Below are 15271 nucleotides of genomic sequence, written 5' to 3' on the forward strand. Positions count from 1 at the left end.
TGTCTATTGGCAGGCTATCTTTCCCTGGCACTGACTGCTACTAATTATTATTTTACAGAGAAAGTTTAAAAGCCACCTAACCATCACCTGATGGTCAGCTGACATTCCTGGGGGTGGTCCTCTCCTGCCCTGATCATGTCTGCCTAACCATTTAGTTGATATGGTTTGGCTTTGTGTCACCACCTAAAACAAATTACAATGTCAAATTGTAATCCCCATGTATTGAGGGAGGGACCTGGTAGGAGGTGACTGGCTCATGGGGGCAGTTTCCCCCATGCTGTTCTCCTCATAGTGAGTTCTCACGAGATCTGATGGTCTAAAAGTGGCACTTCCCTTTTCACTCTTTCTGCCTCCTGCTGCATGTAAGATGCACCATGCTTCTCCTTCACCTTCTGCCATGATTGCAAGTTTCCTGAGGCCTCCCTAGACATTCAGAACTATAAGTCAATTAAACCTCCTTTCTCTGTAAATTACCCACTCTCAGGTACTATCTTTATAGCAGTGTGATAACAAACTAATACAAGCAGTTGGTCCTGGGATGGTGGAGTACTGTTAAAATGATAACCTGAAAATGTTGAAGCAACTTTGGAACTGGGTAATGGGCAAAGGTTGGAACAGTTTGGAGGGCTCAGAAGAAAACATGTAGATGTGGGAAAGTTTGGAACTTCCTAGAGACTTTTTGAATGGTTTCAATCAAAATGCTGGTAGTGGTATGGACAATGAAGTCCAGGCTGAGGTGGTCTCAGATGGAGATGAAGAACTTATAGGGAACTGGAGCAAAAGTCACTCTTGCTATGCTTTAGCAAAGAGACTGGTGGCATTTTGCTCCTGCCCTTCCACAAATTCCAGATCTGTGGAACCTGGAATTTGAGAAAGATGATTTACAGCATCTGGCAGAAGAAATTTCTAAGCAGCAAAGTATTCAAGATGTGACCTGGCTTTTTCTGAAAGCGTACAGTCATATGTGTTCATGAAGACATTATGTGAAATTGGAACTTATGTTTAAAAGGGAAGCAGAGAATAAAACTTTGAAGAATTTGCAGCCTGATCATGTGGTAGAAAAGAAAATCCCATTTTCTGGGGGAAAAGTCAAATTGGGTGCAGAAATTTGCATAAGTAACGAGCAGCCAAATATTAGACAAGACAATGGGAAATATGTCTCCAGGGCATTTTAGGGATCTTCATGGCAACCCCTCAAATCACAGGCCTGGAGGCCTAGGAGGTTTTCTGGGCTTGGATCAGGGCCCCACTGCTCTGTGCAGCCCTAAGACATAGCATCCTGTGTCCCAGCCACTCTTGCTCCAGCCATGGCTAAAAGGGACCAACATACAGTTCAGGCTATTGCTCCAGAGGGTGCAAGCCCCATGCCTTGGTGGCTTGCATGTGGTGTTGGGCCTGAAGGTACATAGAAGACAAGAGTTGAGCTTTGGGAACCTCCATCTCAGTTTCAGACGATGTATGAAAATGCCAGTATGTCCAGACAGACATCTGCTGCAAGGGTGGAGCCCTCATGGAAAACATCTGCTAGCATAATGCAGAGGGAAAAAGTGGAATTGGAGTGCCCACACAGAGTCCTCACTTGGGACTGCCTAGTGGAGCTGTGAAAAGAAGCCCACTGTCTCCTCCAGATCCCAGAATGATAGATCTACAGACAGCTTGCACCATGTGGTTGAAAAAGCCACAAGCACTCAATGCCAGCCTGTTAAAGCAGCTGCAGGGGTTGTACCCTGCAGAGCCACAGGGGCAGAGCTGCCCAAGGCCTTGGAAGCCTACCCTTTGCATTAGTGTGCCCTGGATGTGAGACACAGAGTCAAATGAGATTATTTCTAAGCTTTAAGATTTAATAACTGCCCTTCTGGGTTTTGGACTTCCATGGGACCTGTGGCACCTTTATTTTGGCCAATTTCTCACATATGGAATGAGTGTATGTAATGTATATAATATCTGTATCCTCATTGTATCTTGGAAGTAACAACTTGTTTTTGATTTTATAGGCTCATATGTTAAAAGGAGTTGCCTTGTCTCAGATGAAACTTTGGACTTAGACTTTTGAGTTAATGCTGAAATGATTTAAGACTTTAGGGAACTATTGAGCAGACATGATTGGTTTTGAAATGTCAAAAGGACAAGAGATTTGGAAGAGGCCAGGGGTGGAATTACATGATTTTTCTCTGTGTTCCAACTCCAATCTCATGTTGAATCGTGATCTCCATGTTTCTAGGGAGTGACCTGGTGGGAGGTGATTGAATCATGGGGCAGTTTTCCCCATGCTGTTCTTGTGACAGTGAGGGCATTCTCATGAGATCTGATGGTTTAATAGTGGTAATTCCCCCTTCACTCTCTCTCTCCTGCTGCCATGTAAGATGTTCCTTCCTTCCCCTTTCCCTTTTGCTGTGATTGTAAGTTTCCTGAGACTTTCCCAGCCATTTGGAACTGTGAGTCCATTAAAATTCCTTTATTATAAATTACCCAGTCTTAGATATTCTTTATAGAAGTGTGAAAATGCACACTATTTTGACACTTTTACTTTAAATTGGATCAATCAGTTCAGCAACTATTTATTCCCAAACTTGTTGCTTCTTTGTTTTAGAACATCATTTCAATTGCAATAAAAAGATTTGCAACAGAACAGAAAGGCTCAATTTTAGCTATTCCAATTTTATTCATATATTAAATAAAATAGTTAGGGTGAAGAATTTACAATAGTTTGTTATTATTGAGATGTTATTATTTTGACTAGTAAAAGTACCACATTATGGTGCTATTAATATAAGCAGAATTACTAGAGATTTAGTAGTAGCAGAACATACAATTTAGCATGTATTTCCTCACAGGTCTTACAAGAGAAGAAACTGGTACTGAGGTTTACACTAATTTTATATGAAGTCTAAAGGTGGATTCTCTCCTTAAGATTGTACCTTGGTTAATGCTTTTTTCCTTCAATACATCCTAAGTTAAGGGTCGTGATGTCTTATTATTTTGTCCACAGAATTAAGAGCATTTTAGCTTGCTAAAACCTATGTTATTTATTTTTCTTTTTTCATTTGTAATTTTGAAAATGTGTGTGACTGATTGGTTTATCCACTCTGTAGGGAGTAAGAGTTACATATTATATTGGACAGCAAACCTACACATCCCTGGAATGGGAAGGCATTGAGACAGATTTATTGGACAGTTAACAAAGAATTTAAGCCTTACTAAATGTCTACATTTTAAGCAGAGAGATAGTTTAAAGTAATACATTTTTGCTCTCAAACTATATCTAAACATTGAATCTTTTTATGCATGCAATAAATATCTCCCTAAAACACATGGACTGGTCATTTGATACTTGCTGGGAGGTTTTATTTTTACAGCTTGGGGAGTAAAGATTAGAAAGTCACCTTCATAAAATTTGAGTTAGAAACATGGCACACACCTACAATTAATTCTTTAAAAAAATACCTAAAGAGCAAACAAATTGAGTGGTTTAGAAATAGAATGTTCAGTCAGCTGTTTCTACATTTAACAAAAAGCATTTCTGCTGTCTTTTCCTCTGCTGTTTCTTTGCAACTTTCCACTTCATTTCTTATGTAACCCTTCATACTGTCCTTCTCTGTCGCATTCTCATCATGTCCCCAACTCTTGGTTTTATTGTCTCTGCCTTAAAAAAAGTCCTCTTTTTGAGAAAAAAAGCAAAAAAAAAAAAAAAGAAAGAAAAGAAAGAAAAGAAAAAAAGAAAAGAACAGAACAAATTCTAAAACCTGACCTTCACCCTGCTAATTATATATATATATAATAAGTATATATATATATATACTTATTTTCCAAATTTATTAAAATTTTAACACAGCCCAAACAAGTTTTTTTGTGAGAATACAATAGGGCAAGAGTATACTGAAACTGGATTTTACAGTTTAGAAGTAGTTTTGTAATATAACACAAATCACTTCACTTATGAGATTTTCTTTCCTATGCAACAGAGATAATACTACTTTTAACTGATTTGTGAGGATAAAATGAGAAAATGTATCCAAAATTTACTTAATATAACGCAATAAATTTGTGATGTAGATCTTACTCTGAGTTCTCAGTCTTTACTATCCCAACAGAGTTTTTGTTTGTTTGTTTGTTTGTTTTTGCTTGTTTGTCTAAAGCTTATCTACAACATACAATGGTAAAAATAAGGGCAAAATGTTAACTTCACCATTCTTTATATTTCTAATATTTATTAAACATAAAAGAGATGCATTTGATTTGAAAGCTTATTTAATTAGTGCATTTATAATTGCTTTGGGGAGTCCATGGGATTTTAAGGAGCTGTTTCAAGAAAAGAAAGTGGGGAGATATCAGGCAGGACTTCCAGGTCTAGCTTCTGTTAAATAAAATCTTATTTTGTCTTTTTCTTTTTAATAATATATCATTAGGGGAAATGATTCATGGCCTAAAAGAACAACATAGAAATCTTTGTATAATGGGAAAAAAGGAAGAAAAAGCAAAATAAAACAGACTATAGCTAGCGGCTTTGTCTTGTCTTCCCTATCTTCGGTTTAATAGGTGGACGGCTAGAATTTTAAAGACTTGTCAACTCCAGCAATACTTGGTGTGTGTTCTTGTGGTATAGCAACAATATTGGTATTAATTTATAAGTTGCATAAAATCCATGTTTGACATTTGTTATCTCATCTCCAGTGATTTGTTTGGAATGCTTTGGAGACCACAGACATAACAGAAATTTAGTAAAGGAGGCATATTATGTCTATGAATATATTTTAAACCTTATCTAAAAATACAATCAAAAATTAGCTTCTAGCAATAAAGCATAAATATTAAAAATGATTCAATTTTGAGACTTTTTAAATCATAGCATCATTACTAATCTGGTTCTGGAAGTTACTGAATAATACAATAAATATCAGCTGAAAAAATCATTAATTTTATTCCTTTTAAGAAAATTACATTGCTAATAGGTATTTACATACCGGATCATCTGGATTATACTGAATAACGTACTCTATCTGTCCATTTGGTCCATCATCTATATCTGTAGCTCCATTGTCTCCTGAAAATCCTGTGAATATCGTGGTACCAACTGGAGTGAGCTGAAAGAAAAAGAAGATTTTAAATATCAATTCTCATTTTATCAACTGCACACCAGAAATGTTACAGCATAAAAATCAGCTCTTTGTAACATGTTGGCAGCCCACAACCACAAACTGAAATGTTTCAAAAGAACAGTTTTGAGTCTTACACAGGAGTTCTTAAAATGTCTGAAATGTCCAACTTTGTGATTCTTGCTATGGGTGAAGAAACAGAAGACCCTGATTCAGTGTTAAACACATTTGGACCAATTTATAGGCCTTAGCATGTTAGCTCCTGTGGAAAAACTGCATCTGTTGTTTTTCCTCAAAACCCTTGATGCAATGTTACCTACAGGCTAGAATTTAAACTGTAAGAAAAAGTTAGTTTAAAATAAAAAAAAAGATTTATGAGAGGGCAATGAAATCCAGGTTGATAATTATATGCAAGGTGCAAGTTTGAGAAAGAGAAATTTGGGACAATGAATAGTCTGTCCATTAGAGGAAACTATTGAGAGTCTCTTGAGTGCTTCTGATATTGGTTGAGTAGAACACGATCAGGTCACAGCAGCTGGAGAGATAGCCACATCTTTTCATTTTGCATTAAAACACCAGAACTTAATGTGTGTGGCACACAAAACCATGATTTGATGTGTGACCTAAATGGCTAGTCTTAATTCTTACTTATGCCCACAAGAGAATCACTGTTATTTATTTTTTTACCAGTAGGTTTTTGTACAATGTGCTGTTATAACCAGAGCATTTTTTTTTTCATTTATCCCCTCCCAGTTTTTAGGTTTTAGCTGAAATACTACTCATTAGTTAAATTTCAACTTAATTAGATATCACCTCCTCCTATACCACCCCTCAAATGGCATTACACAGGCCACATCAGAAGATGATGCCCCTTTTCTTGTGCTTGCATTTTGCACTTTGTTTCTATAATTGCATTGTTAGAGGAACTAAATGCACTTCATCAGTAAACATAAGCTCTGTGCCTCTACAGACTGGAACCTTTTAAAGTTTGCTCTGAGATTTGTTTTCTTAATTTTTGATTAGGATTCCTTCATGGTAAAAATAGCTTAAGAGGCAACAAAAAAGTTGTCTTATTCAATTTTATTTTCAGAAACTGAAAATTCACATTTTACAAGGGTCCCTCAGGTAATGTAAATGAGTGAAGCAAGCATGATGAGATGGTGGCAAATGGATAGAACATGCCCTCTCTGATGCTACTCAGAGAGGGTAGCTGCTACTAAATCCCAGAGAATTCTTGCCATCTTGGAATATGGAGCCCATGCTACAAAGTCTGTTAATATTTTAATTTTATGTAAAATATCTTGATGATAAAATTGACAACAGATTTTTAAACATTAAAATATAAATAGGTAAAATAAAATATGCCCATTGCCTCAACAACGACACTAGTTTGCAATCTCTGATTTAGGAAAAGAATATGATTTAAACATAAACCATAAATACAAGGAAGTTCAGTATTTATAAGGCCCAGTTTCCTAGCAGGCAACATTAAAGTCAAACTTTGGAGAGCTGAGAATGAAGTGAGAAGAGATGGTTTAAATAGTACCTATGAAGACATCAAGGGACCACTGAGGATAGACTTAGTAGAATTGTTAGTCAGCTAAATAGCTTCCAAGCTGACGTTCTAATGTTTTTCTTTTTTAATGGAATTCCTGTTACAAAAGACATACTTATCTTTTATAAATATTCACCCATTCTTATGTAGCTATGCTTTGATATTTTTATTACCAATTTATTTTTAAATCAACACATAGAATTTTGTATATTTGTTGTGTACAACATGTTGTTTTAAAATATGTATACTTCATGCGATGGCCAAACCAAGCTAATTAATATATCTATTACATACTTTTTTGTGGTGAGAGCACTTAAAATCTATTTTCAAAAATACATAGTTATTAACTATAGTTACCATGTACAATAGATTTATTGAATTTATTAGTTCAAGAAATTTAAATTTTGTATCCTTTGACCAACATCTCTCAATCCTCATCCCAGGCCCGAATAATCACTCTTATATTGTCTGCTTCAATTACTTCTACTGCTTTAGATTCCACATACAAGTGGGATCATATAATATTTGAATATCTGTGCTTGGCTAGTTTCACTTAACATAATGTCTTCCAGGTTTATCCATAATTTTCAAACTATGAAATTTTACAGTTGGCTGACACTGATTTGTTTCCATATATCTAATAAAACAAACTTAAAAATTTTGTTACCAAAATATAATTATGTCATGGAGGTAAACATAAAAGCAAAACAAAAAAAATCAAAATAAAACAAATTAAAAAAATTAAACAGTACTTTCTGTGGAAATTTTGAGGGAAAAAAAAAAGGGGTGCCCATGCCTTTCAATCTACTTACTAGGGTAATGTATACTATTGGACCAGATTCACTTTGAAGAAAAGGATCCTGAATCCCTACAACGGAGGGAGATTAAATTAAAGACACAAACTATTGAAAAGATCAGTGTTTCTCTCTAGCTCTACATTTTTATTTTTTGAAATGATGAAAAAGCCACATAAAAGTAGCATGATGTTTTAATACATTACCATCAATTAATATTTTTCTTCATTACTGACATGGCTCTTTCCATGCAGAAATCACATTTATAAGTATAATGTTTAATATATAGTCCTTTAAAATAAACTCTACTTTGTTACAATGTTTAATATGTAGTCCTTTAAAATAAACTCTACATTGTATTGCTTTGATTGCCTTTTGAAAAATATATTTGCTGACAAAGCCTACCAAAGATTGATAATAGACGACAGGAAAATAAATTGACTATGCATTTGCTCATGGTTGCAATTTTAAGCTTAATCCAAAGAATAATTCAATTTCAAATGTTCTCATTTCAGGATTTGAGCTCATTTTGTGTGCCACACATAAATTTCCCTAATCATATTTGTGTGGCCATATATACTTCTATTATTTCTGAAATATTGCAAGTAGAAATATGCTTCTATAAGAAATTTAATTAATTTATATCTTTCAATGGAAAATAAAAGAGAAACAATTGTCTTAGCTGTAGGAATACAGAAAACCTTTTTTCTATAATCATATCATATAAGGGTTATGAATAATCCCTAAATATAATTTTAAAGTCTTTTTTAGACAAAATTTTAGGTTCCTTGAAAATTAAGTGAAAAGCATTAGTGTAATAGTACTAGATTTCAGCATGTTCTTTCATTCATGGCTGTCTTTCCTGACAATTTCAGTAAAATTTCTTCCCAGTTTCAAGAATGTGGTATTTACTGGTTGACAGTGGAGGATGGGCAGGCTCAGGAAGTGTCTCAAGGTGAAATTTGCTCTCCTCCATAGTTGTACATTTAAGGCAAATGTCTTAGCACAAATCACTCCTGTTTATTTCTACTACTAGATTATGCAAGCATGTACAAATAGCCATACATATGTAAAATGCAATACAAAATGGATCAGTCATACATTTTTTCATGATTTCAAATTTCATGATGTGCTCAAATGGCAGACCTGTTCACATATGAGATAGGGTTGAGGCTAATATGAGAGAAATAACTGAGAAAAAAGAAGATAAGGTATATGGGCAAACATGGGAGGTCTGAAAAGACTAAAAAGGCTGTAATGAAGAGGCCTATGCCAGATGCAAAAAAGCAGAAGAAAGCAGAAGCAGATAAAATGTTTTTGAAAAATAGTAGATCCTGGGAGGTGTCATGGCTCACACCTGTAATCCCAGCACTTTGGGAGGATGAGGCAGGAGGATTGCTGGAGCCTAAGAGTTTTGAGAGTAGCCTGAATAACATAGTGAGACCCCATATCTACAAAAAGAGAAAAATAGACCAACATGGTGGCACATGCATGCCTATAGTTGCCAACTACTCTGGAGGCTGAGGTGAGAAGTTTGCTAGAGCCCAGGAGGTTGAGACTGTAGTAACCCTTGATCTCACCACTACATTCCAGCCTGGGCAACAGAGCAAGATCCTGTCTCCAAAAAATAGTGGATTTCAGCATTCAATTTCATTCATTTTATTTATGAGTATGCCTACCAGAAATATGTACATATACATGTACACACACAAATAGACATGTATTTCAGAAATATAAATATACTAACACATCACTATTACTCATTACAGGGGACAGAAGACACTAGTGCTTTGTGAATTTCTGAATATTTTGTGGGAGTTGAAAATCTTCACATGACAGATTATCTATTCTAATCTATATTGCCCTATACATTATTATTCACAGTGTTCAGGGAACATCTGTCATGCAGATGGCTTTGCTCTGTATCCTTTAACATGTCAACAAGTCTCAGAAATGCAAATTTGTTTTTTTTCTGAAGGACATTCTATCCATGGAATGATGATCAGCTTGGGCAGCTCCCTGAAGGTATCACTTCCTTGTTTAGTTCATGTCTGTGTCCAGAAATGATTTTATACAGTTGTTGGGAATACATAAAATATATAAATAAATGCAAATGAATGCAAATGTAATAGTTAAAGAAAATCACAAACAAGAAATTCAAATATTTCAAGAAGACACCAATAGTAAGAGAAATTAGAATGTGATTGTAAAAGAAGAGTAGCTTTTTTTTAAGCCAAACCAAGAATGGCAGTGATACAAAGAGAACATTTGTCCTCACTAACCTTATTTGCAACATTTCCCCATAGAATCATTATATTCACTGTTTCATATAAATGGAGTCGATCTCAATTTTTGCAGTAGTTATATTCTATAAAGTCCCTATGAACACTGAATTAGTGAATACTGAATCATTGTTCCTAGAGGAAATACAGGGTTTGGCTCCTGCCAGCCTCTGTTTACAACTAATTTTGCAGTTTCGTGCAATACGGTCTTCAACTGTATGAATATCTCTCACTTTATCTAGATACTCTATTGTTCATGAACATTTATTTCTAATTTCGGGCTATTAAGAACACAGCATTAGAAATTCAAAAGGAAATTTGGATTGATATAAACAAAAGAAGAAGAAAGATAAACTAGACAAACAATAAAATATTAACTATAGTGTTTGTTGTTGCTGTCTTTTAACTTCTTAGGAAATAAAATTCCAAACATATATAATGGTGGCTACCCATCAACTGACTTCAACAATTATTAGCAATGAAAAAAATTGGCTTCATCCATATTCACCACCCTATGGCTAATATTATTTTAAAGCAAATCCTAGACATGATATAATTTCATATGTAAACATTTTAGTATTTATATTGAAAGGATATAGACTAATATTACAATACACTTAGTGAAATATAACACAGATACAAAAAAAATAAACAGATCATAATTATTTACCTCTGTGGATTTTCAAAAGAAAACACCTAAGTGTTAGCACAAACAACATCAAGCATGAAGCTATTTTCAGGTTTTTCAGAAGACAAACTCTCCCAGTCACTAAATCCTCTTACAAAGGGTAGCTTGATGATTAATATGGCTGTTAGTCTTGCTTGTTTTGAACATTAGTATAAATGGAATATTACAGCATGTATACTTTTCATATGAGGCTTATTTTTTCAACATTATGTTTGTGATTCATCTACACTGTTACCTTAGTAGTATAGTATTCAACTGTATGAATATTTAATGTTTGTTAGATAAGCTTCATTCAAGTGGTAAATGCTCACAAATCAAAAAAGATAACATGAATAATATGCCTTTAAACAGAAGAAAACATGAAGCAAGGCTGTCACGATACATGAACCAGAGGATTTTCATCATCTTATTAATATACAACCTGAATGAAGCTTATCTAACAAATGTAATTTCTCCACAAGTTACATCATAGACTTCTTGTGCTTAGGAAAGCCAGATAGCACGTCAGCACTACATTTAGGGGCTATATTAAATAGGAAAATCACTGACAAAAAACATAAAAATGTTAAATGCATGGAGCTAAACTGACCGAGAAAATATTTGTTTGCAATATGAAAGATGTAATAAGGTGGCAGACTATAACCACATTTGGTCCCTGGTGGAAACATGAGCATGGGGTGCCAAATTGTTCATCACTCTGAGAAGGTCTATGAACGATCACAAAAACACTGCAAGTATTGATTTTGCAGTTACAAATACATTTTAGCAAGTAGGATAATTTGCAAGAAAGGAATCCATGCATAATGAGGATTGGTTATGTTTAACAGAAAATATTAGTAATTCATTTGTAGTGTGGCTGAGAGACCCAATCAACCAGAAATTGTAAGACTGAAGCCTGAGTCTTTTCTTCCTCTATTCAGCTTTGTGATTCATTATTTTTCACATAGATCCTTTTAAAGTCAATTTCCTTCCAGTGAATCTTAAAGTCAGATTAAAGTTCTCTTCAGAGAAACTTTAAATCGTATATTTATTGTTTATTAAAGAACTAAATACATGGAAAGATACCGTACATAAATAATTCACAGATTCAATAAGGTGATGATATCCATGGTTCCCAAATGTATCTATAAATGTGGAAATTTTTCAGCTGATCCTCAAATTTACATGAAAATGCATAGGGACCAGAATAGAAAAGATGATTCTAAAGAATAACTAAGCAGAAGATGTATAATACCAGATTTCAAGACTTTATCATAAAGTTATAGAAAAATAAATAGTTTGGGATTGACTTGGGAATAAACAAGCATGCTAATGTTATCTTCTTCAGAAACAACCCCCACAGATAGAGTCAACTGATTCATCAAAACAAATAAAAGAATTTCAGTGCAGTAGGAATGTAATGGCCTTTTCAATAAATGGTGCTGGGTCAATTAGATATCTATACCAAAAAAAAAAAATCAATGTTTATTCCTACTTTATAACATACATAAAAGTGAATTCCAGGCTGGGCACAGTGGCTCATGTCTGCAATCCTAGCACTTTGGGAGGCGAAGTCGGGGGAATCATGAGGTCAGAAGTTCGAGACCAGTCTGGACAACATGGTGAAACCCCATCTCTAATAAAAATAAAAAAATTAGCCAGGTGTGGTGGCATGTGCCTGTAATCCCAGCTACTGGAGAGGCTGAGGCAGGAAATCACTTGAACCCAGGAGGCAGAGGTTGCAGTGAGCTGAGATTGCACTACCGCACTGCAGCCTGGGCAACAGAGCAAGACTCTGTCTCAAAAACAAACAAACAAACAAACAAACAAACAAAACAAAAAAACTAAATTTCAGTAGACCATAACTGAAAATGCAAAGTATAAGAAAGTTTCTAGAAGAAAACATAAGATAATACGTGATTTATTAATACATTACAATCAGTAAAGATTTATTTAATACGACATGCAGAACATAAGCCATGAAACAAATTTACTCATTGCAATACATTAAAAATAAGAATTTGTGAAAATGCAGGTTGCACAATCAGTAGAGATATTTGCAAGATGTCTACTCAATAAAGAACTCACATGCAGAATATATAAACAACTCATAATTCAGTCAGATAATAACAGATACTTTAACAAAAATTTATTTAAAAAGAGCATATCCAATGAACATGTAAAATAATAACACATAAAAATTTCTCATTTATAATAGACCTCAGAAAATCCCAATTAAAATATCAAAGTAATATTACTATATGTCCATCATGCCCCAAATTAATAATCATTAAAATATCATTTTGTCCAGAAGGTGGAACAACTGGAACTCTTATACTATAGGTAGGAGTCAATTTAATCACTAGATACATAAATTCTTTGGCAATATCTACTACTCTGAATCAATACATACACCACACCACAATTCAGAATTTCTTCTTAGAATTCTTTTGTGTTACCGATAGCAATACACACCTATTTGTGCCAAAATGTCATGTATAGGAATGCACCTAGCTGCTGTGTTCTTCTTTTATTTTCTTTCCTTTTTTTTTTTTTTTTTTTTTTTTTAAGACAGAGTTTCGCTCTTGTCGCCCAGGCTGCAGTGCAGCCGCACAATTTGGGCTCATTGCAACTTTTGCCTCCCGAATTCAGGAGATTCTCCTGCCTCAGCCTCTCAAATAGCAGGGATTATAGGTGCCTGCCATCAAGCCTTGCTAATTTTTATATTTTAGTAGAGACGGGGTTTCACCATGTTGGCCAGGTTGGTCTCGAGCTCCTGACCTCAGGTGATCCACCAGTCTCGGCCTCTCAAAGTGCTGGGATTACAGGTGCCAACCACCATGCCTGGCTGATGCTGTGTTCTTAATAGACCCAAATTAGAAATAATCAAAATGTTTATCAACAATAGAGTATCTCAATAAAGTGAGGGACATTTATACAGTTAAATACTATATTGCTGAGATAACAGTGTAGATGAATCACAAACATAATGTTGAAAAAAATAAGGATTACATTAAAATAATACATGCTGTACTATTCCATTTATATTAGTGTTCAAAACCTGCAAAACTAATACCTGTATTAGTCATCAAGGAATGCTTTGTAAGAGGATTTAGTGACTTAGAAATGCGGTCTTCTGAACACCTGAAAAACAATTCCATTCTTGATGTTGTTTGTGGTTACACTTAGGTGTTTACTTTTGAAAACCCACTGAGGTAAATAATTATGATCTGTTCATTTTTTGTATCTGTGTTATATTTCACTAAGTGTAAATTTGAGTATTAGTCTGTATCATTTAAATATAAATATTTACATATAAGATGTTTACACATTAAATCATATGCTGTCTATAGTTTTCTTTAAAATAACCTTAGCTAGGGGGTGGTGAATATGAATAAAACCAATTTGTTCACTGGCAATAGTTACTGAAGCTGAGTGATGGGTATCTACCACTGAATATGTTTGGAATTTTATTTCCTAAATAGTTATTCAGACAGAAACAACAAAACACTAGGGATAATATTTTATTGTTTGTCTAATATCTCTCCTTGAATTTCTAATGTAAATATGTGAAGATTAAATATAAAATATATGTGTAATGTTTAGCAGAATGTCTGATATAGTTCATATCAAATATTTGGTACACGTAAAAGTATAGTGCTGGTGTTGGTATTTTTATTTCCAGAGGCTATCAAAGTAATTTTTTTGTAATTGGTCTAGATTTTTGCAAGCAAAATCAGTGGATATAAAAACAGTGAGTTTGAGAATTTTTTTCAAAAAAACGTTTTCTTGCTTTAGCAGTAGATAGCAATAGAAACAGATTTTTTTTTAAGTAAAAAGTATGTTGTTGAATCACTGAGGTACAACATCACTGAATGTGACATTGCCCACTTGCTACAAAACAAATGTAATAATATATGAAAAAATATATAATAACAAATTAATAAAAATAGATTTTACTTCACATACTGCAAAGTATAAAAATAATTCTAAGGATTAATATTCCAGTATAACATGAACAGTAAATTGATTTCATGGTAGAGGAATATATGTGAGAACATTGTCTTTGAAACAGTCTGACTTTGCATTACGGACACTAGTAAAGAAAAGTAAAATTGGGCAAGATAACACATTTCAGTAATTAAACATGGGATATGTTGTTGGTAATAAATTGAATTAAATTTATCTTGATTGCATTTTCTTCACAATTCATATTTGAAACAATGTATATGCCTACCAACAATTTTAAAGGAGTTTTAGATAGAAAGATTGAGAGATAGATAGATAATAGGCCCGGATGCGGTGGCTAACACTTGTAATCCCAACAATTTGGGAGACTGAACTGGGTGGATTACTTGAGGTCAGGAGTTTGAGCCCAGCTTGGTCAACATGGTGAAACCCTGTCTCTACTAAAAATACAAAAATTAACCAGGCATGGTGGTGCACACCTGTAGTACCAGCTACTCAGGAGGCTGAGGGAGGAGAATCCCTTGAATACAGGAGTTGGGGTTGCAGTGAGCTGAGATGGTGGCACTGCACTCCAGCCCGGGGCAGAGAACAAGACTCTGTCTCAATTTAAAAAAAAAAAAAAAAGGTAGACAGATAATAGGTGGTTATATGTATATTATATTCAGATCTTTTTTGTGCTGTTATAAAACTGTGAACACAGAGACATACCTTATGTTTCATAGATAACTCTTAAATGCTATATCTCAAAATCACAACCACCTTATTATCATTACAAAAACCAGATGAAAGACATGGCAGAAAGCACACACCTAAATGGGCAGGTAGCATTGAAATGTATGCAAAAACAGAGTGTTAGTAGTGAACTGAAATAAATTAAAAAGTTCCCTCTTGACAGCCTGCTATTTGCATCC

The 15271-nt window shown here is 34.3% G+C and overlaps 1 protein-coding gene across 7 annotated transcripts in view; it reads right to left on the minus strand.

Annotated features, from left to right (window-relative positions):
* Positions 1-15271, minus strand: part of PCDH15 (protocadherin related 15) — a 914927-nt gene that overhangs the window by 521837 nt on the left and 377819 nt on the right. For all 7 annotated transcript variants that reach the window (XM_031652624.1, XM_031652623.1, XM_031652622.1 and 4 more), the window contains one exon: positions 4962-5081. In XM_031652624.1, coding sequence (XP_031508484.1) covers positions 4962-5081 — 120 coding nt within the window. The remainder of the gene's footprint in view (positions 1-4961; positions 5082-15271) is intronic.

This window comes from Papio anubis, chromosome 11 (assembly GCF_008728515.1).
Source record: "Papio anubis isolate 15944 chromosome 11, Panubis1.0, whole genome shotgun sequence".
Taxonomy (NCBI): domain Eukaryota; kingdom Metazoa; phylum Chordata; class Mammalia; order Primates; family Cercopithecidae; genus Papio; species Papio anubis.